The following is a 23,883-nucleotide window of genomic DNA, read 5'->3' as shown; positions in this document are numbered from 1 at the left end:
GTTGGTTTATTGAACAACATTGTTATATATTTATTTTATTGTTAGAGATCTCCTTTCATAAGACTCTAGCTGTGTCCAAAATAATAATCAGGTTATGAAATCCTTCATAGGTTTGTTTTCTGCTATTCCACAGTTGAAATGGAATTTGCCCCAATTAGGATGGAAGACAACAGCTGAATCTGAAAATATATCAGCCCACCGAACTTCTAGAAATGCATTGGCTGTTATTTCTAAAAGGATTTTTGTTATTTTTTTCTGTGAAACTGTTATTTTAACAATTTAATGAATGACAAAGATTTATCTTTTTTTTTCTTAGAAATACCTAAATAGGGAAAGAGCACAAATATTAAAGGCACCTATTTTTTTAATCAAATATCATCTGTAGCTCCAATGTATTCTACAATATGTGGGGAATAATTTCACAGGATAAAAATTCATTGTTATAAATTGAAGGTCTAAAAAAATTCAGTGTTCTAAATTCAGTGTTAAAAAAGGCCGATTCTAATGAAACTGTATTTCTTCCATGCAGTATTGTCCAATTTAATGTAAACTTTTCATCAATAACCTGATATCTTTACTGATTTTTGTACAATATAATTCACACTGCACCTGAACCAGGAAAATTATTTTGGTCAAATCTCTTTTTAAATAAGACAAATTTGCCTGCTTACTAAAATACCTTACTTGGCAATGATTATTCTGCAGTCTTAGGAATGTTTAATGAAGAGTAATTGCTACAAAAACAATACTATTCAAAGTCATAAATGGACATATTTCAAAGGCTGTTGTAACAAAGCTTAAACAGGAGCAGGATAAGCATAAACAAAGAAAAAAAGGGAATCTATTAAAACATTTGACATAGACTACGCTGTTTAAAATAGCTTTTTGATTTTTTTTTTCTTCCTTTAATTAAAAAAAAAACTTCTTTCACTATTGCGCGTGGGTTTTATTTTCACGTGTGAGGGTTCTACGGTGTCATGCTGGAGTCCTTCACTGTTGTTGTGTCATGCGTTCGTGTCTCTGTACATCCAGCTTTTGGCCAGCTTGGTGCTTCATACTATGAAGCTCAACGCAACTCAGAAAGGAGAATACAGGATGTTTCTTCTGCAACAACGGCATTCATTTAGGTAGCGCAAAAAATCGTTCCTACAGCATGCCAGTCTCAGTCACATTGTCCCCACTATTTGTCACAGTCTGTCAATCAACGGAAGGAAAAAAATGCTTAGTTGAGGTGGACAGGTTGATTGTAGCTTGAAGAGTCAAATACAGAAAGGAAGTCTGTCTTTATGACGTCACCAGGTTACTTCCGTATGGAACTTCTACTCCATCCTTCCATTTTTTACACCTGTTTAAGATACCCATATTATCATGAAACAGCCATTATTATACTGGGAAGACTTGAAAACTAAAAAGAATAAGGTCTGATTTAAGGAAGATTTTGTGAGTTGGAGGTTACATTTAAATGTTATGTGAACTTTCAATGTAGAAAAAATGCTCTGCCCCAAAACATCTCCACTAAAGTTCTGAATACAGAAAAAACAAAGAAAGAGAAGACAATAAGGAACTGCAACACCACTGATGTGTGTGAACTTCCCAGATTTGAGCACCTGCTGACATGCACTTTAAAACCAAGTGAGGTCTGATGACCTAAAATTTGGAAATGATTGAAATGTTTTCTTCTCTTCTACAGGATGGACAAAATTAGCACGACTCACACGTGCGCTCACCAACAACCGCAACACACTGCAGCAGCTGGCTCCCATTAGCAAACATGAAGTCAGCCACAAACAGTCCAGACTAGCAGAGGTGAGTGCACAACACACGCGCGCGCGCGCGCACACACACACACACACACACACACACACACACACACACACACACACACACACACACAACAATTTGTTAGTGTATCACACACACATTTATTGTCAAACGTTTTTACACAAACTTAAAATAAAATAAAGTTAATCTATAAAGTTTTACAAATCATTTCCATTCAAAACTGGTTTATTTTAAAAGAAATGCATATATATATATATATATATATATATATATACATATATATACATACATACATACATACATATATATATATATATATATATATATATATATATATATATATATATATATATTGGATGTTGCATCTTTCCTTATAAGGAAAGATGCACCTAGATTGCAACCTTCAGATATAGAAGTACTGAATCAAATATGTATCCTTTGTCTTTATAGAATAATTTTGTAGTAATGGTGCGCAAGAGAAAATATCTGGTGAGAATGAAAAAATATCTGGTGAACACAAGATTTTTTTTTTTATTTCCCTTGAATATCCCTTTAGAAACTGAGTGAATTCCTTTTTCACAGAAGAAAGATGATTTTTTTTAGAGCTTCAGAACCAGTTTGGAAAATAGGTCATTGTTACTTAACTGTGCTTCTAGTTAAAAGACACTTAGGTTTTAAATTTTTTTCCTTGACAGTGACAGTGTAGAAACTATGTAAAACTATGGGAATATATTGATCTTTGTTGGACATTTTCCCATCTGGTAGGTTCAAAACTGTCCTGTAATAATAAAATGGTTTCGTCTAATCATAGCCTCACACTTCATTTTGGCCTTTATCCTTGCAGAAAAAGCAGTTCGTAGCAGGTTAGAATGGTACTACGCATTTGAGAACACTGAGAAAATTGACTTAGTATTTTAACTACTTTTAACTTTCAACACTATTCTTGTTATTAAGTTAGTAACTTTAAAGTGTTTCATCCATGCTCATTCACACCTGCACCCAAACAGACAGTCATATAAAACATTCATAGTCACATTCAAAGTGTTTCTAAATGCTGAGTGAATGAGCTGCCTAATCAAAATAAACCCTTGTTGAACCCCTTGGTTTTTTATATTCATGTGATAACTCAGAACATGTTGTGGACTCACCACTTTTCCTGCTAGCTGCATTCATTCATATTTCATGTAGGGTGGAGAAAAGGAGGCTGCTGGGTTGGGCACGCAAAATGAAAGTTTCTAAAGGGATTGCTTATTTCCATAAGCTAACCCACCTATTTTATTCACAAAGGCCCAAGTAAGATGCTTTGGTTTCATTCCGAGTCAGTTTGGACTTTGTCTGTGCTTGGTGTGTGAGGTGAACAGCAGCATGGCTGTTCAATTAAAGGAGTAGAAAAGAGACACAACAAAGATGGGAAATTGCAAAAGAAAGGAAGTAAAGGAGAAATATCTCATAATGGAGCAGAGAAATACTCTCAGAGAGTTGCTTAATGACCTCAGCATGCTCAGTGGCTTTTGCAGTTGAAACTTCTGCCTTGGAGCTTTGAAAACACAGCTGGCATCTTTTGTTGAGGATGCAGTCAAGTGTCTCTTGTACATTAACAGCACTTTTTATGATAAATACTGTTTTCTCACATTAGATTAATGCAGAGAAAAGGGGATATTTTTAGGCAAATGTTGCTACTGACCAGGGGTTGTTTGAATGGCACCTCTGATCAGCATGTTCCTGAGATATACAGGAGCTTCATCATGAAGCTCGCTGCTATTCTATTATTATACCCTATTATTTAATATCAGACTGAGTCCTACTGTGAGAGTAATTGGAGCTTGCTGTGGCTGGATCCCTTGAATGTCTCTGTCATCAGCAGGGAATGAGGACTTCATCATAAAGTGATGATAGATCCAGTGTTAGAAGTTGAAGATTAATAACATAATTACTAAAACTGCATTAATTTTTCTCAAACAGGACTCTAGTTGTGAGTGTTTTGTATGCTATGTTTATTCACCAGAGGAAGTGCCATGCTATGCATGACATTTGTTTGGATGATTAACTTCATTTGTGTAAAGGTCATGTGTCTATTATCAGTGGTTCCCCCTGACTGGTTTCTCTGCTCTCCAGTCACTGTGAGAGGCTTATGGTGAAGGGAGGTTATGTTGCACTCACCTTTAAACAGCTACTTATTCTAGCCTTCAGATTATAGTTTATAAAACACACATGTGGTATGATAGAACCCTGTATGCGTACTTTGTCGGTAAATGTCAAGACTACGTTTACCGTTGCTAACTATTAGTCAGTTGAGGTGTTCTCTGACAAGACAAACTTATGAGAGAAAACATTGCATTTTTAATTTGGTGAGAAAGATTGACTTTGTCCCACAGCCAGAATGATATGAAGTGGACATGGGGACCCGACAGGACTTGGGAAATACAGCTTAATTTCAAAAAGTCCCCTTACGTCTTTGTGCTGCCTCATTTTTGGACACCTGTCCAATTCTGAACATAGTTAACATAGAGTACTCTTTTCGCTGTACCAACAGAAAGTGAAATCTTGCAGGTATGGTGTATTCATGGTGACTGTTGAAAGATTCTATTTTTGAGTTTCCAACCAATCACCAATCCAGACACATCTGTTGATATCCATCCATCCAGTTTCTAACACGTCTATCCCTTGTGGGGTTGCGATGGGTGCTGGTGCCTATCTCCAGTTATCAATGGACAAGAGACAGGGTACACCCTGGAAGGGTCGCCAGTCTATTGCAGAATCTGTTGATATGAACCTTTTAAAATTAATGGAATGGTCTGTGGAATAGTTAAAGTATATCAGATTTTACTGTGTTGTACAGTCATTGTAAACCATGCATGTGTCATTTAAAGCCAAATGCACGCAAATGGTTAGCAATGGAAATTCTGCTATGCCCACACTGTCTAGCCAACAGATACTTTCAGAATAGGATTCAGTATCAACTTGTTCTGTGGGATCACCCTTGAAACTTGTATTTGTTGCGCAATTTCATGTTAATGTTTACCAAATAACCCTGTCCGGCATTGTCTTGTAAATATCAGGCCAATTGGCTTTGATATTAGGACAAAGGTTGAAAGGTTGATTCAAGCTCTAGCATTCTCAGTAACAGTAAACTCTGCACACATATAATATATAAAGGATGTAAAAGGTTCAGCTTTCTCTGGTCAGCTTTCTTCTTAAAAGGCTGACAAATGATCACAAGCAGCCAGTTTCTGGCTGACTGCTTTGATGTCTGATACTTGTCGGATACTTGTTTCCCCTCGTCTTAGTGCCTGTACGTCAGGATTTACCCCGGCCTTCATCTACATACCTGTGTGGGGACGGGTTCTACCTGTTGTTTGTGCTTATATGGCAAACGGCAGTTCAGATTACCCACCCTATTTGGAGTCCTTGGAGGGGGTACTGGAGAGTGCCCCTCCTGGGGACTCCCTTGTTCTGCTGAAGGACTTCAACACTCACGTGGGCAATGACAGTGAGACCTGGAGGGGCGTGGTTGGGAGGAACGGCCCACCTGATCTAAACTCGAGTGGTGTTCTGTTGTTGGACTTCTGTGCTCATCATGGATTGTCCATAACGAACACCATGTTCAAGCACAAGGGTGTCCATATGTGCTATTGGCACCAGGATACCAGTAGGCAGTAGTTCAATGATCGACTTTGTTGTTGTGTCATCTGACCTGCGGCCGCATGTCTTGGAAAAGGCACTCTACCCTTTTCCAGCTCAAGACCATGGTCTCGGATTTGGAGGCACTGACCTTCAACCCTTCATCCCGGCCCATTGCTTTCAGTTAAAAGCTGAAATAATTCAGTCAGATATCTAATGTTAATGTTTGGTTATTTTATTAATAGCATTATTCACAGCCAATCTCTTCCAGTATTCCGATTTTTGCGGCTGACGAAGGGGTGCAGCCCCTAAAATTGAACACACTCTTAGTGTTCTAAGCATGTAGAGCTAACGGGATGTCAACAAGTGTCCCACTGAATGTGTTTAGCATTGGTCTGTGATGACACACAGCAAGTTTGGTACTACTCTAGGACTGTCACGGTTCATCGAATGATTCTAGTACCTCGGTTCGTAAGATTCACTGAGTAAAAATTATCTGCCTTGAAGCTTCTTTACATTGTTTATTTTTTCAGTGTAATGCTAAAGATAGCCTAGCCTGCTGATACATGAATGTCAAGTGTGGTTATCCACTTTGGAGGCAGAAAGCAAAGGGCAAAAAACAGCACAGAGAAAGAGACCTAAAGTTTTAAAGGTGTAGGGACACTTTAAATTTAACCGAAAATAAAACCGCGCCGCAAGCTGCTTGGTATCGACTGAGCTTCTAGCTGCCGAAAAATCTCTCGCAGCTCAGCCCCTACCTTTCCTTTCTCACCTGAGCTTGTTTTAAATGGTTAACATGGCAGCCAAATTTGCTAATCACGCGAAGGCAGTACCATTATGAGAAAACGGAGAGGGGCACAGCGGGTCCAGCTATGGTGTCATCTGCAAACTTAGAGAGTGTCACAGATGGGTCCATGGATGTGTCACAACGTTTGGGCAGAACATATTATTTGCGGGTTTTTCCGATTACTGTACTGTGATTGGACAGGTTTTGGACGGGTGTGTTTAAGCTGGAAAATCGGAAATGCCTCACACAGTTGTGAAACGCAATGCTGTATGTTTTTTCCTGACATCTGTTATCAGCTCATCGAGCTGGCTTTCATCCTCTCATGTATTGTATGGCTGGTGCTGGGATGTTTTGGGACGTAAACACCAGTCAAAAGAAGCAAAGAGAATTCCTGCCGTGAATACAAAGGTTTATAAAAAAATGCCTCCAGGTGAGCACTGCATGGCGTCTGTAACACTGGGACAGAATTTCATCTCCACACTGTGGTTCGCTTGAAACAGACTGGCATCAGAGGTGCACAGTCCAGGATGTGCTCAGCCAGCCAGGTTCTGGTGAAACAGAAGTCAGCAAGTCCATGGCAGTCCAAGTTTTTTTTTTTTTTTTTTTTTTTTTCTTGAGAAGGAGCAGCTCTCCCATTTTGTACACTATGGAGTGGACACTGGCAAAGTGGATGGACAGGAGTGGAATGCACAGTCCAGGCTGTCCAAGTTTAACAAGTGTGCCTGCTCTTTTCACCCCTTCTGGGTCAGATAAATCCTTACAGAAAGCTGTCGTGCACGCTTCCAAATATGCTCTCAGAAAAATTCTCTGAAATCAATAAAAACTGGAGAAAAAAACTGCCCGGAGAGGACTGCCCCATGCTTAGGGGTTTATCTCTGGCAAAAGTGATTGTAGCATAGCTGCAAATTACAGTGGGAATACACACAGAACCACAGTGTCTGAGTGAGCGCAGTAGTGAAGCATCCATCTGCAGCGCCACCTTGGAAGGAGCATAGCAACCTAACTGTAGAAACATGGCAGCTTGTGCGCAATAAACTCAGAGCTAAGATGTCCCTACTAAGCCAAACATCTGAGAACTGCTGCATTTCGAGAGAACACACAGAGCAACACCACTATCTACTGGCATATTTTTGTCACTACCTTACATAGCTAATTATATTATGACAACATTTTCATTGTATTAATCAGGGGCAACCCATTAAGCGAATAGGAATACCAGGACTGGCTACCTGCTAGATGGCAAACAATAATGCTATATTGCTTCCGACTCTTGATAAGTCTCAGACCCAACACCACCCTAAGGCCCACAGCCTTGATATTGATGAACAAACTAACTAGATTGACCGGCTCCTTAACATGAACCATGGGAACTAAGTCATATTTGTCTGCCATTCTTCTGAGATGCTACTTTTATTTCAAATATCATACAACATCATCTCAGTTGCCCACACTTATACATAAGTGCCTGTTATGCTTCAGTCTGAAAGGGACAGTGGAACAAAGCTGTTTTGAACTTAGTTTAATTAAGTTAAACATACTAAATTACCTGCTGAGCCAGAGAAAACACAGTAGCATCTGGATGTAGCTCTCCAATGGGAAAGATTGTAAAGGTAAGTGTAATATTTGCCATAAAACAACTCACTCAAATTTGTTCTGCAAATAGTTTGAAAAGGAAAAGAAGGATGTGAAATCATATAAAAGATTAAAAAGTAGTCAACAGATGTCATGAGAAAATGTAATGTTATCACATCAGTAGAATACATATTGATGTGTTGATTAAGTTTGAATCAGTCTGATTCAAATCATGCCCAGTCAGGCTGGTGAAAACAATCAAATAATAATAAATACATCATTCCTTTGTGGGGCTGTTTGGGAGAAACAACTCCACAAAGTCCAATTTAGCTCAAAAACCCATAAATCTGTATGACATTTCTTATTGGTACCTGCACAGAGAAACTGTCATTTGCTTCCTCTTCCAGATAATAATCAATGTAGAATCCAACTATTTTACAGTCTGGTTTCAGTGTAAGGTCAGGGGTAGGCTACAGGACGGAGGTGAGACTGAGGTGTTGCTTGCAGCTGGATAGTTCTGACTAATGATGCTAAAGTTATCATCATCTTTAGGAGCTTGCTATTAGGCACATGTTAAATGTTTTTTTTTCCCAGAATTTTGGACTATTTTTTTAATCTGGACTTTATTTGATCATATCTTGTTCACAATTTAAAATAATAAGATTGATGAAACATAAGCTTCATAGTTCGCCTTTAGTAAAGCACATTCGAGCACAAGCTACTTCAGCTATCTATCTGTCTATCTGTCTGTCTGTACAGTCCACATAATGGGCAGTAGCACGGAATGCCCACCAGGAACTACACAAACCCACAATGTGACCTGATCATATTGTAGTAGGTGCTGTGGCTTGTGCTGCTTGGTGGATGAGTCAGTTTGTTTCAACGGTAGTGTTCAAAAGTAGTGTTGTTTGATTAAACAAATCAAAGGGTTGTCAGATGATAAATTAAATAATGGAAGAGTAATACTTTTTTTCTGTCTCCAGGTTCTGCAGCTGAACTCCGACATCCTTCCACAGTACAAACAGGAAGCCCCAAAGACGCCGCCTCACATCATCCTTCACTACTGCACCTTTAAGACCACGTGGGACTGGGTCATCCTCATCCTCACCTTTTACACAGCCATTATGGTGCCCTACAACGTCTCTTTTAAGACAAAGCAGAACAACATTGTATGGCTGGTGCTGGATAGTGTGGTGGATGTCATTTTCCTGGTGGACATCGTGCTCAACTTCCATACTACCTTTGTGGGTCCGGGTGGAGAAGTGATATCTGACCCCAAACTCATCCGCATGAACTACCTGAAGACCTGGTTCGTCATTGATCTGCTCTCCTGTCTGCCTTATGATATCATCAATGCCTTTGAGAACGTGGATGAGGTAGGGTTTTCTGAATGAAAGTTTCAGTATAGAGTGAACGTGAGAGTGGTGATAAAGTTTGTAAAACGAGGTTGTTCATTGCTGCATTTATACAAATTTAATTTCTGAGATTTTATCCCAAACTGATAGTTCAGGATTTTTGTAGTGATGGTATGTTAAAAGGTTTTATACAGTTCCAGTATAGCTTAAAAGCATGGCAGTGTGAATGAACAAATATTACAGTTTGGTGAACAATATTTTCCAGAGACTTCAGAACACTGCATATGGACCCATAACAAAATGAAGAAGTTAGAAATGAACTGAATGTTAGTTGCAGGTTCTTCTAAATGAGGTTTGTAACACCACAGACTCACCTACTAATATATTAAGTGCAAAATCAGATATCCACCGGTTTTCTACATTACCTCCAAGGTTCCCACACCCACACAATTGTTGTAAATAAGTATAGAAGTACACCAAAGAAGGTGTGACTGCAGTATTTCAAACTTTAACTGTGTGTTTATTCACATAACTACTGTAAACAACTCCAGGTCTTGGTGGAATGCTCTGATACTTTTGTTTAACCAGCATATGCAGGAAGTACCTCTATTTAACCACCAACAAGTGGTAGTTATAAAGACACGTTTTTTTGACAGCACTTTGTGGCTCATAGTCTGTGTGCTCATCCTGTCACACAACTTGGTTACGCAGCAAGAGTACTATGTTCTTTTTCTGGCTTGTTCTATTCATGGGGAATCTCCTCCTTCAATGAATCTCCTCTGTGGTCTTCCTTTAGAAGCCTCCTGCCTGTCAGTTCCAGCCTTGATATTCCTCTATCAATTTTCTCACTATCCACCTCTGGATGTGTCCAAATTATCTCAGTCTGACCTCTCTGGCTTTATCTCCAAAACATCTGATGTAGTCATTTCTGATCCTTTCCATCCTCGTCAATCCCAAAGAGAATGTCATCGTATTCATCTCTCCTATCTCAAGCTCTGTCTCCTGTCTCTTCCTCAGTGCCCCTCAGACTCTTTTGTCACACAAAACACCTGACACTGTTCTCCTGTTCTAACCTGCTTTTGTTTGTTGTCAAAAGGATTGATGTATTGATAGTTAAATACATTTAATCAACAAGTCCCCACCCATGCCACTCAATCTGCTTGTTATGATTTTGCAAACCATAATGCTGATTGGTTAGAGTGAATCATGCCAAGCCACCTCAGCATAATGTTGAGTAAAAGCAGAGGTGGGCCAAAATCTTTGTCTTTTACACCATAAGTCTGGTCTTTCCATCCAACTTGTGAGTTAGTTGCCTGCAATGACATATAAGTCCCAAGTCGATTCCGAAGTCATCACCAGTCCCTAGTCTAGTTCAAGTTCTAAGCTTTATATTTCAGGTCATAAAGGAGCAATAAGCAAAATTTCAATATTTAAGACGGTAAGAACTAAAGAATAATGATGCGAAGAACTAAAGATAATATTTCAGATGGACTATGATGTCATACCATGGCTCTCTGTGTGGTTCTCAAGTCTCTTGTTTACATAGCCGGGCCGGTCCTCGCATGTACGTGCATGTGAACAGCTGCCGCTCAGGGCTCAGCCCCTCCCTGCCCTAAAATACCACTGTCAGAGCAGCGCAGTGTTGGAGCAACATGGCGGAGAGCACTCCCAGCAGATCAAAATGTTCTCTTACTAACAGCATTATAAAGTTATGACCATACCTCTCAACTTTTGACGACAGTTGAGAGTGAGATTGTTGTCCGACGGTGGGGGGGTGCTGTTGGTCGATTCAAGACGGTCACTATTTTAAACGGACTATCTTACTGTGTTACTTCACATCATTCGATAAAGACGGAAACTAATGGCGAAAGTTTGCTTTCATGTTACAGTTTTTAATAAAACATGACGACTTACCATTTAATTCGCACGCAACACGGACCGTAGAAGTGTTTCACTTTGGATGAGGGAAACTTGTTTGCGCGGCGGCGGTCCTTGCAGCTGTGTTCCCTCTACTACTGGACGTGCAGAAACCATTGTACCGCAAATTGGTTCTGCCATGACGCGAAGCGTCTGTACGTGTGCGTTTCAAGAGTGAGATTTTGATTGTAAGATTGAGATTTTCAAAGTAATGCGTGTGAGCGTGTGCAATTGATGAAATGCGTGTGTCACACGGTCAATGCGTGAGAGTTGAGAGCTATGGTTATGACTTACTTCTTTGCTAGAAATGTTCCTCCGAAAGGTGATGCTGTTTTGCTGTGTTTTTGTCCTTTCGAAAAATGCACATAGGAGGCGATGCGTGAGAAGGGAAAGGAGGGGCTGGGTTGCTGCTTGGAGTGAGGTAGAGGCGTGGCTTGTTACAGATCTTGTTTTTATCTACAGACAGAGCTATAAGAAATATCGCTTATTGTTTCGCTTATTGTTTCTTTAAACAAGTCATTTGATCAAATATGTAATTTAATCATAGTTTATTTATTCATTATTTATCATATTCTCTAGAATGTATACGTTTGTTTTAAAATATGTATATGTTTTCCAGAGAGCGTCATTAATTTACTCACTTTCACAGTAAATATTAAATGAAATAAATCAAATAGACAGAAAACTGAGAAACGAGTGAGGGAACTGATCAGTAAAACAACTTCTCGGTTTGTCATCTTTTGGGTTAATTTCTGAGTCATAACCTGCAGCCCTTTTTTTGTGTATTAAATCTTTTTTTTTCAGCTCCATAATTTATATAGCAAGCATTAACTAACATTATTCGTATGTGTTAAGTTGACATTAACCATAAAGAAGTCACTATTTTAACTTCGAGTCGTTATTCTTTAAGTTTTGTATGTCAACTGAAAGTTTGAATTTGCCTTTCTATCCATAGTTTTCAGCCACCTTGATGAAATTATGGCATTTTGATCACCTTATAATTTGAGCTGCAGATAAAATGCAATATTGATTTTTTTTTCTTTCTCTTTGTGTTACATCAGTGATTATGGATAGTTACTCTAAACTGGCTGGAAATAAAAAAAACAAACTTTAACAGATTTAACAATAGCATAAGTGACACATGGTAATATACAGTGGACGCTATAAATATAAAGCTTATTTCATTTAACAGGCAATTTGTATCATGAATATCTGCACGTGGACACAATTGACAATAAAGGAAAGTCAAATTATTTGAATTGAGATTTTGAGCCTGGTGTGGTTCCATTGTATCAACCATCACTTTGGTAAAATGAAGCATTGCGTATTTTTAAGTCAGACGACTCAAATCCGACTGACCTTATGAGTCATGGGTGTGAGAGTGCATGTCAAGTCCCAAGACTTTTGTGTTTTCATTATGTAGAACCATTAAATTAGTGCTTTAGTTTGACTCAATTTCACGTCACAGGACTCGAGTCCACAGCTGGTTAAAATAATGTGGTCATCAAATAAGGTTATGGTCATAGATGAAATGGAAATACTCCTTGATTAAATAAAGATATTGATCCTGCAATGGGGCTTTTCATAATATGCTTCTTTACGTTGATGAAACTGGCTCTTGCTGCATGCTTTAATCTTGGCTCTTCTAATTCCTTTGGATGGGAATTTGATAAACCTGTCTGACAAAGGGATAACGGCATCTCACACAGTTGGCATGGCTCAGCTAGTTGACTGGCACAGTCCCGAGTGGTCTTCCAGCTCCCTCTGAAATACCCTTGCTGTTAGTAACAGTTTCTCAGCCCAGTAGCTGGCCAAAACATCTAGAAACACTTTTTTTTAAGTTTGGAGCCACACAAACTGGATATGCGAGGCATCCTTCCACGCTCTGTTGTGGGACAAACAGAGGAGGTCTGAACTTAAAGGTAAGGTGATCCAGCCCTCCGCTTTTCTAAGTCGATTGATGAAGTGGTGTCCATTTGCTTTGGCTGAGCAAGTCAGACGGGCCGCTACCGCAACCACTCCTTCAGACCGGACAATTCACAGTGCAACCATCCACCCGCCATGGGAGATCGGGTGGTAGACAACAAGGACTTTCCCAACCTCACATCCCGCTCAGACCAATCTCTCAGAGGAGGGAGGGACAAAAGGTCAATGGAAACTATCCATCTCTTCTAAATATAGAAAAATCAATACTGAGCCCTTACGGGGCATTAAATGGAAGAAGTTTTATCGCTGACATTGTATTCCAGAAGGAGCTTGCTAAGACTTTTGGTTGAATGCTTACACTGTATGACTGAATTAATGTGATAAGCTCCTTAATGTTTCTGTTCTGTGAAGCAGTCGTACCCTCAACTGCATTTTCATTGACGTCCTCCTTTCCTCTCTCTCCCTCTTTTCGGCTTTCCTTTGTTTCCCACAGGTTTTATTTGAAGCTCGCTGTTGTTAGCTCGTTAGCTTATTGTTTAACACGGTGTGTCCCTCATCTATGAGCTACTGAAGCTAACCGTTGTTACCTGGTTAGCCCGTTGTCCTAACACAGTGCGTCCCTCATCTATAGCTACCGAAGTTAACGGTTGTTAACTGGCTAACCTAACCTGTCTCATCCGGTCCGCCATCTCGCCCTTCTGTCTCGCGGCCTGTTGAATTTAACCACTGTTAGCTCATTGTTTTGAGAGTTTAGCCTGAGCCCAAATCCATTAGCCCAAATCAATTTCAATGCTGTTCACACCATATTTGCTGCTGTTCTAATGGTGATTATTCAATGTTTAATTAAATGAGGCTTAATTAAGTGTGAAAATTAGCAAAAAGACTGCTGCCTCCAAAATGTATCGATTTTGCTGATTTTTCTTTTGTGGTGTGAGTTATTTGTTTTCTGTCACGAATCAGAGACAGAGGGACCCAGTATTCAACCAGACAAGCAGAGGTTAGGTTAAAGAAGGTTTATTTTTCCAAAAAAAACAGATGTGAGCAGAAACCAAGACAGGCAGGCAAAAATGAAGGGCAGGACAAAAACAAAGCTTGTGGTAAAAAACAGTCCAAGGCAAAAAAGCAGGCAATTTGATAAGGGAGGAAAAACACAGTACAGGGAATGCTGGCAAAACTCACCCATGGACATGGTAAAAACAAACAATGGTGTGGCAGATTGCAGGGGGCAGAGGCAGGTATAAGTAAGGGAGTGATCAAGTGAATGGAGTGAAACTAATTACTGACATGGGTGGAGCTAATCGGGAACAGGGAAGTGCTTGGGAGTAAACTGAAGCCGATTGGATGGTGACTGGTGAAGGGGAGTGACAGGAAGACAAAAAAAATGCTGGCAGGTGACCTGAATTAAGACTGGTGACAGAAATGGTCTGAGCAGGCCGGATAAACTTATAACCTAAAACAAAATCAAACACTAAGACAGAACCAAAATTAGAAACTGAACTTAAGGCAGGAGAGTAAAGTAATTAATCAAATAACAAAACACATAACCAAACCCAAATCATGACATTTTCAGTAGTATTATTAAACAGAATAATTGCTAAAACATGGAATTATTGGTTTAAATATTTTTTAACTAGATTAAGTGAGGTGGTCTGTGGTTATTTTTATATCAGTAATTGACTTGTCTCTAAGACACACATATAGAGACACATTTTACTTTTCTAGTGATTAATAATTCCAATTGCAATTATAAAATTAAAGTTGTTAACATTTACTGGTCGCTAATACAACTTAGTTTCCCTACTGGTTTAAACACCCACATTAAAAGCTTAATGATTATTCATCAATAAGCCCAATTGTTACTTATAATAATTTAAGTCTAGTAGCCCTTAATCACAACATTTGAATTTTTTTTGTTGCTTACCTTTGATAAGAACAACGTATTATTAATTATAATATCCAATTATAATTATTAATAATATTCACTATCAAATAGCTAAAGCTCCACAGCACAGGTCTAGAGGATAGAGAGCACAGTGAGTTTCAGTCAAAACTCGATCAGCATCGGTCTAACAGAAAGATAGGGTTAAACACTGAAAGACATTGCTAAATGTATCATCTCTAAAAGGAGAACATTGTGTTGTTCAGCTGATGCTCCCCTCTAGGATGCTGTCACAGCCAAACAGAACGCTTGGCCAGATATAGCTTCAAGAAAGAGAAAAAAAATGATAGAGAACATAAAGGTAAACGTTGAAATAACAACAAATAATGCCAAGCTAGAGTAGTAGGAGAATGTTGCACAGTGAAGAAATGTTGTCATTTTGTTCTCCAGCAGCCTGAACCTACAGTAAGATGCACTACATAGATAGCTCAGAATAACCTAAGCCACTCAAACTAGGTGCTTCATCATTACATTAAAGCTCATACACACATCATTTTTAGTTACAGACCAAGATTGTTCTGTTCAATAGAACTAATTGGCTTTTGCAAGCCACAGAACACAATATTATACTGAATACAGATTAAAAGACCAGTAGCTGCTGGAGTTAATGAAAACTAATGAAAAATCTCTATTCTTTCATTTCAACATCTGAGTTTAGAAAAACATTGTCTTGGTTTAATTTCTGCTTGATAGGGGGATAGGGCTTAGTTTCTGTGTTTTCCTGTCTTCTTACTCTCACCACATATTGTTGCGCTATGTCAATATTCCCTCTAGTCCATTAAAGATGATTTTCCACTTGATTTCCCATTGTATTAATTAAACCGCAGCATGAGTAAATGGAGCAGTCAGCTAAAGGTCTAATGAATAACAAATGGCAACTAATAATCTCCTATGACAGTTCAATCTGGATATTTTATCAGTGAAATAATGCAAATAATTTTAAAGATAATTATTGTCTTTTAATAAAACTGTTAGATTAATTAACTGATGATTCAGCCCATGTTTATATTTTATATTTATTTATTTTTGCATCTGTTCATGTTAATAAACAGGATATTTTATTAATAAATTGTATTAATAACTTAAGATGGCTGTACAAAAGGAATAATAAAGCAATACTGAAGGAATACAAAAACAAATTAGCAAATTAGATTTCAGGAGTGTATGTTGGACCTGTCCAGGGTGTACCCCGCCTCTCGCCCAGTGAACGCTGGAGATAGGCACCAGCACCCCGCGACCCCATGAGGGATAAAGCGGTTTGGAAAATGGATGGATGGATGGAGTGTATGTTGCAAAATGACTGTGTATTTGTTAAAAATTCACATTTTACACTAGTTTTTTAAGAAAGTTACAAAATAATACATTAAAACATACTAGTAAAAAGGCTACAGAAACAAAAAGTATCTCAGGCACAAAATCAAAAGAAAACATAAAGAAGGCTTTTGTATTGAAACCAAATATACTGCCAAAAGAAATTTAAGGAACACTTTTTAATCAGAGCATAATTTCAATTCAGTTAAACTTGTGGAATACTTTCTTTATCTCAAAGGGAAATTAAATGTTAATGCAACTAATTTTGTCAATGGGTTATTATAGATGGTGATGGCTGTGGGCAGGAAAGATAGGTAGCGGTTTGTTTTACAACCGATCTTAAGACGCCTTTGACTAAAGAGACTCTGCTTTCCAATGACTATGTCATGGAGAGGATGTTCAGGATTTTCCATAATTTTCTTGATTTTATGCAAAATCCTTTTTTGCATCATCATCTCCAGAGGTTTCACAGTCGTCCCCAGAACAATGGCATATGCCAAAAAATATTCAGATTTATAACACGCACACCATCACACAATTTTCCTTTATAGATCACAGCTGTACTTGAACATTTGTGTCCCAGGTTCTGCCTCAGGTTCTGCCCTCTACACGCCCAGATTCAACCATAAATAGTAACCTCATGAAAATGAAGTGACTATTTATGTAATTAATTAAAATTAAGCACCTCATGAATATTAATGTGGATTAAAAATGAGTCAGCTGGTCGTTTTATTTTCATCCTGGTGACGTAGCAGCCATGGAAAAAAGGCAAAGGTAAAAGGAGAGAAGTTGAAAAATCTTTAGACCCAATTTTAGACCCTTCACTAGTGCAGTGGATCCTGGGTTCCTCCTGGTGCATGATAATGCCAGCCTTAATAAGGAAAGAGAATGGAAGACGTTTCTGAAGGATGAAGGAATTGATACCATTTACTGGGCTCCGTGCTCCCCTGACCTAAATCCAAATAGAACATCTTTGGGATATCAGGATTGGCTCTGTACACCAGGTTGGACCTCAGACTGTTCTGGAGCTTAGAGATGCCTTCACCGATATCTGAGAGGAGATACCCCAGGAAACCATCCATCCATCTCATGAGGTCCATGACACGTTGTTAACTGGCATACATTCAAACACGTGGAGGCCAAACTAACTACTAAGCACCATTTTAAGTTTTTGCAATGACCTTTCAAATGTGTTTTCAGTTTCACTGTCTCTGTGACTTCGGATTTAGCATTCTGTGGATTGATCATTTTTATTGTCATCAAATGATGTGCCATCCTTTTGTTCCTAACACATTACCCATTCCATATCAGTATGGACATGGATTAAGCATATTTATTTATCACTTGAGACCTGATATGTTTCCAAATTGTTTATTAAATTGTTTTTGAACAGTGTACCTATTGCATACTTAAGCATAAATGTACTTAGCAGTGCACAAAACACAATGTGAAGGGACCCAAAAACAGTTTTTAAATAATGATTTAATTTATTTTCTAACCCAGCTTGTCCCTATGCAAAAAAGTAATTACAGAGTTTGTAAAATCATTAATTACATGATTATCCACATTTTTGGTTTATTTTCAATAAACACCCCATACCTGATCTTGCTGGATCTGTAGAATCAATAAATTGTTAATATTGAACCTCCCTGACAGGAAGATGTAGGCCTGAAATCTTAGAACACAGCAAATAAAGACCCGGTCTAAGCAAATTCATGAAGTTATATATTTGCCAAAAGTATTGGTGGTATAACATTACATTTAATACAAAGTAATTAAAAGTTAGCATTCCTGTTTGTTATTTTATTTATGAATAAAGCATAGTGCCTATACTGTACATGAGCAAACAGTGTTTAAACATCTGTACAAAATACATGTTAAATGTTTATAAGAGACTAATATGAGGTTTAAAGTTGTCCCTCAGTGTGGTCATCTGTATGTTGAACCCTGCTGTCTGTGTTGAACCCTATAGTCAATAGCTTAACATCTCCTCTTTCATGATTTCAGCAGTGTTCATCTGTGTCACTGTTAGTTCAGGTGTTCCTCATCTTCCACCCTCCTGGTGTGAGTTGCTGAGGGAGCCAGTGAGGTCCTGCTTGATTAAGCTTTTTAAGCAGCAGATACCTGTGAGGAGGGGTGAAGTGGGAGTTGAAGCTGAGAGGAAATCAATAGAGCTTAAATTCCCAACCACTAGAGATGACAGTGTTTCCCTTCTCTGCCTTGCTAAATTGTCACTTTCTGCTTTCTAGTATAAGAAGACTAGAATAATGGATAGATGCTGATGGGGTGGCATGAGGCCAGTACAAAAGGAAAATGCCAAGAGACTCCTTACAGGTTGAATTTCTCTCCAACCAGACATAATGAGTGTTCGGGCAAGAGGTATTTTTAGTGTTGTTTTACTGCACGTTTTAAGATGCTGGCTAGGCTATTCTAATCTGTGCCAAGCTATTCAGGCGCTGCCTATTTATAGATGTGACAAACACACAGTATAAAAAGACATGAGTATTAATGGCCTCTAGTGTATGAAAAAATCTGGGATTTGAGAAATTAGCAGACATTCATCATAGATAGGAATCGAAATATTAGTTTTCCTAAAAATCCACTTGGACATGAAATGGAACTATGTGCTTTGTTCAAATGTAACAGAGTGAGCCATTTCAGAAAGAAATTCCGATCTACCCTGAGTAGAAAGCAGTTACTCCGAGTAGTTCTACCACACACTGTCATACTCAGTGTTTTCGGTTTCAGAACAGGTGGTATCAATCAGGTAACTAAACTCAGCGTCCAATCAACCCAGAGTTAAGCACGAGCATAAAATAATCCCTCATCAATGGGACGCAGCTAATGCGATTCACCATGGCTACAGCAGGAAAAAAGAACCCTTGAAGTGCGCATTTCCCGCAAGTGTAATTAGAAATCTTTAATGAAGGCATAAGGACAATATTAAACCATAATTAATAAAAAGAAATAATGCTGTTGCTACTGCAAAAGTGAGTTAGTGGTAGAGCATTGCTGAAAAATTAAAGGTATGAGTGATAGGAGCATTGAAGCCGTATTCTCACACTACACTCATTCAACACCCAAATGTCAGGGGACGCATTGATTATCTATCTAGGTGCAACCCAACAGGTATAAAAGGACTTGGCAAGATGATATGAAAACACAGTTTATTCAGGTAAGGTTAATTTATAAATCATTCTTATATTTCACCTTAATCAACTAAAGCAGTAATTAGTTATAATCAACATTCGCAATTAATAATTGCGAATGTTGGGTTAGTGTGAGTTATTGAAATAACTGATATGTTCATACATTTGCTTCACACACCCTTCTAAAAATGAGTTGACACTGATTTGCTTGTAGGTGTACAATTTCTGCCAACATCACTTTATATTAATCATATAGGCTATATTTATATTTGAGGTTGAAGTAAAGGTGGCGCTATTTAAGTGAAGAAATGTACCGCTGCCCTTACGGTGTAGGGGGAAAATATATGAATGGAAACAAAAATATCCATTCATCCATCAATTATCTAACATGTCTAACCCTTGTGGGGTCATGAGGGGTGCTGGTGCTTATCTCCAGCTGTCAATGGGCGAGAGGCGGGGTACACCCTGGACAGGTCGCCAGTCTGAAACAAAAATATATGAATGGAATATTAGAGCTGGAAGTCTCAAAATTTGGTACAGAAGAAATTATTGCTTTCATTCTGTGTTAGTTCTTTTATTAATCTTCTGGGTCTCTATTGAACTGTAATGATCACAGCTTTGGCTATGATTATTTTTCCTTTTGGCTGTCTCAGCCTTCCGTATATTGCCTGCGCTGTCTCCTGATTGCTGGCACCTGTTATGGTCCTGATTACACCTGCGTTTGGCACTATTTAAGCCTGCCTCAGTCAATGTGCCAGTGCCAGAGTCTTGAAAACCTTGTGTGAGTAGACCTTCCAGCATTCTTAGCCTGCCTGCCTGCTTGCCTGTGTTTGACATATTGGATTTCTGCCTGTTGCTTTGACCGGATTCTTCTGTGGTTCTCAGTTTCTGGACATCGATCTCTGCCTGCCTCTTTATTCTGCCTCTCTGCTCTGCCCTCTTTGTACCTCGGCCTATTGGATTTTGGATTCTGGATTTTGGAAACAGACTCGGACTGGACCTGCTGGATTTGCCCTTTTGTGCCTCAGCCCCTTCTCGTTCTACTGTGTATGACTCTGGACTGCCTCTGTGTTATCCCACATCGCCTGCCCCTTTCTGGAGAGTGAAATTGGCATCGGATTCAACTTCCCTTACAGATCCAGTTAAGGTTAGTGGCTTTCTCAGCACAATTAATATTTCCCCGTGCAAACTCCCAGCCACTAACCTGCCTCTCTTCCATGCAGTACTGCCAGTCCCGCTCCCAGAGTTTGTCAGTTTGGCTATACTTTCTCTTTTAATAAAATTAATTGAAAAGTACTCTTGGTGTTGCGTGAATTACCTGGTCTGGCTACTGAGATTCATTACAGGAATGCCTTTAAATTCTACTACAACTGAGTGCAACAGTAACATTACTGACAGCCTGACATACAGCTGCCTCTGAAAGATACTCTGTGTCCCCTACATTATTAAAAAGCTGCAGTTGACATAAAAATGAAGTGCAGCACAAACAAATTGTTCAGAACTGAGAGCGTCTTGTGATTATAGAGCAATGTGCATAGTGAGAATATTTAGATAAATCAATGACAGCGGCACTTGAAAATATATAAATATATATTATCCAGAAATGATAAGACATTTAAACGTGGTTTGATCAGCCTCTCCAGACAGAGATTTCTGTGGAGTATTTGTGCTCCAGAGTACAAGGTTCTCCAGAAAAGGACATGCCTTTTCCAACACTTCTTCGTGCTGGACCTCATCTAAAAAGCAGTAAAAACTCAGCGTTAGCCCAAACAACTCTGCTCGGTAACAGGATTGTTTCACGGAGTAATTTGTTGTCATAATTTCAGGGTAAAGGCTTCTGAGCTTTCTGAAATGGAACAGCTGGGGTATGCAGGAATTTACCCCAGAAATTACTTTGAGAATCCACTAACCCAGCTTTCTGAAATGAGGCCCAGGTGGGTCTGTTGTAAAACAAATGGATAAATGTTTGCAAAATCACCTTGTGCCTACTGTTAAGCATGGTGTGGAACCTGTGATGATGATGTGGGCCTGTTTCTCTTCCAAACCCCCCTGGTAAACTTGTCAGAGTGCACAAACTCTTCTGCATCACAAATACTTTGAAATACACTATTCTAAAAAGATCTAGATAATTCTACCAGCAATGGGGAAATGGATCATCATTGGGGCCTTGAGCATAATCATTCTATATGCCCAAATTATGACAGAAATGATTCGCCTAAAACAAAATCAAACTTCTTCCATGCTAATCTCAGTCATCAGATTTCAATCCATTAGAATACCTGTAAGGGGGTCTGAAGAGAAAAGGACACGGAGAGGATTCAAGACTCTGGAGGATCTAAAGTGACTATATGAAAATTAATGATCAAATCTCTTTCACTGCATGATCCACCCTTACGGAAGAATTAATGAAAATGGTAATAGTAATTGAACTGAACTTATATAGCGCTTTTCCAGTCATACTGATCACTCACAGCGCTGCAATTTAAAGCCACATTCACCCAATTGCACTCTCTAACACGCACACATTCATACACCAATACGCAGCTTGTTAGGAAACTTGAAGACCATGTCCTGTCTGATAACATTCTGGTTAGACAGATGCAGTGCTCCCACTGGGGAATTCCGTGGTGCCACAATCTGAAAATACATAAACAATAACTGGTGTTAGAAGAGATTATAAGGAGTGGAATTGACAAACATTATATGCAGGCCCTTTTATTTGCCAAGGGAATTTGCTGTGATTTTCTTCACAGTAAGCTATATTCTCCCTATCTCAAACAAAAAGAAGCCGTGGATATTTTATATCATTACAAACTGCAACCTATACACCCAAAATGACTTTTTATTTAGCAGGGACTTCATTCAGCCCAATATGAAAACTGTGTTCTCCATTTTCATCATTTTGTCAACCAGAGAGAACACTCTAGACCTGGCTTACAGTAAAATCAGTGGAAATTCAGGGTGGCACTGCCCCCACCTTGGCTCCTCCGAAAACCTCACTACTCAGGCTAATGAAAAACCCTCGATGACCACTGAATTATGGAAACTGCTAAAAGCATGTGGCCATGCTTTTAAATCTGGTGATATTGTCAAAACATGGAGATTGGCTTGACCCGAGTAGGGTCCGGGAAGGTGAAGTTGGACAGCCACAGGGTTGATCCCTTTGGAGATGGGGAAAGGACTAATGAAGTGGGGCGCCAGCTTGCGGCAGTCAATGTGCAATGGCAGGTCCTTTGTGGACAGTCATACCTTCTCTCCCTCTTGGTATGCAAGTGCAGGAGTTCTTCTGAGGTTAGTGAACCTGGAATATACAGCAGAAGGTATAATAGGCCCGATGCCACACCTGCTGATCTCTCCGAGCAGAGATGTGGGCAGATGGGACCCTGGGTGTCCTCTCCTAAAGCCAAAATAATGATGGTTGAAATCCATAAACGGTCTAAATGGGGACAAACTGGTAGAGCTTGAATGGAGAGAACTGAGTAAGTATTCCATCCAGGGCTGATTCTGCGACCACTTGGATGGATCCTGTTCATGTAACACGCACAGCTCAATATTGACCTCTTGGTTGATAATTTCTGTTTGCCCATCTGACTGTGGATGATAACCTGATAACCAAATGATAAGCTTCCCTTCACTCCCAGCAGTCCACAGAACTCCCTCCAGATCCGAGAGACAATGGGGCCCTCGGCTGGAGACAATGTCGGTGGGAAGAACATGAAGATAGAACACTTCTCGAGAAAGGATGTCTCCAAGTTCAGGCAAACATTTGGATAAGACCTAGATTAGTCATCTTAGACAGAAGTACCATTGAAGTTGGTCAAACCTGTGACAAGGTCCAATGAGATGTGGGACCACGGGTGATTAGCACGGTGTCACAAGAAGCCAGTGGGCGGTTGGTGACATGTCTTATCTTGGCAGCAAACCTGGCATGACTTGATGAACTCTTTGACGTCTGATATCACAGGGACCCATCAGAAGCTTTCCCGTACCACCGACACAGTCTTATGCCTGGATGACAGAAGAGTCTTGATGAATGGCAAAAGGTTGATGCCTCTGGTATGAGGTGGTCCGGGACAAACAGACAGTCTTTGGGACAGCTCTCAGGAGGAGGATGTTGCAGATGGGATTCCTCAACCCTTGTCTCCAGGTCAAGCCAGGTAATCACCAACTGCACCGATCTGGGAAGGATGTAGTCCTCTATCCCCTCAGCCTGTCCCTTCAAATGTTTGTGTATCATGTAAAGAGCATCTGTCTTGATGTTCTTAGCTCCTAAGGGGGATCACATGAAAAAAAATCTCCCAAATCCATGCTGGTTTTATTTTTGTTCTACTGGGGCCTTTCTCTTCCTCTCATAAACTTGTATGCAGTTTGCTTCTTGTGTGAAAGTCAATGCTTTATCCAACCCAGCACACTACGAGCAGCCTCTCACTCAGGCAAAACTGGATCAAGTATTATGATAAGTTCTTTGGAAATTTCTTTAAAGTGGTAACAAACTGGAAAATCTCTCTGCCATTCTGCTGTTAC

The 23,883-nt window shown here is 39.4% G+C and overlaps 1 protein-coding gene across 1 annotated transcript in view; it reads left to right on the top strand.

Moving 5' to 3' along the window:
- Positions 1-23,883, top strand: part of LOC105920730 (potassium voltage-gated channel subfamily H member 5) — a 255,178-nt gene that overhangs the window by 92,822 nt on the left and 138,473 nt on the right. Inside the window, exons 5-6 of the mRNA XM_036150520.1 lie at positions 1,691-1,806; positions 8,746-9,138. Coding sequence (XP_036006413.1) covers positions 1,691-1,806; positions 8,746-9,138 — 509 coding nt within the window. The remainder of the gene's footprint in view (positions 1-1,690; positions 1,807-8,745; positions 9,139-23,883) is intronic.

Source organism: Fundulus heteroclitus, chromosome 19 (assembly GCF_011125445.2).
Source record: "Fundulus heteroclitus isolate FHET01 chromosome 19, MU-UCD_Fhet_4.1, whole genome shotgun sequence".
Classification (NCBI taxonomy): Eukaryota; Metazoa; Chordata; class Actinopteri; order Cyprinodontiformes; family Fundulidae; genus Fundulus; species Fundulus heteroclitus.
The sequence above is the reverse complement of the archived record's forward strand: the minus strand, read 5'-3'. Positions and strand labels throughout refer to the sequence as shown.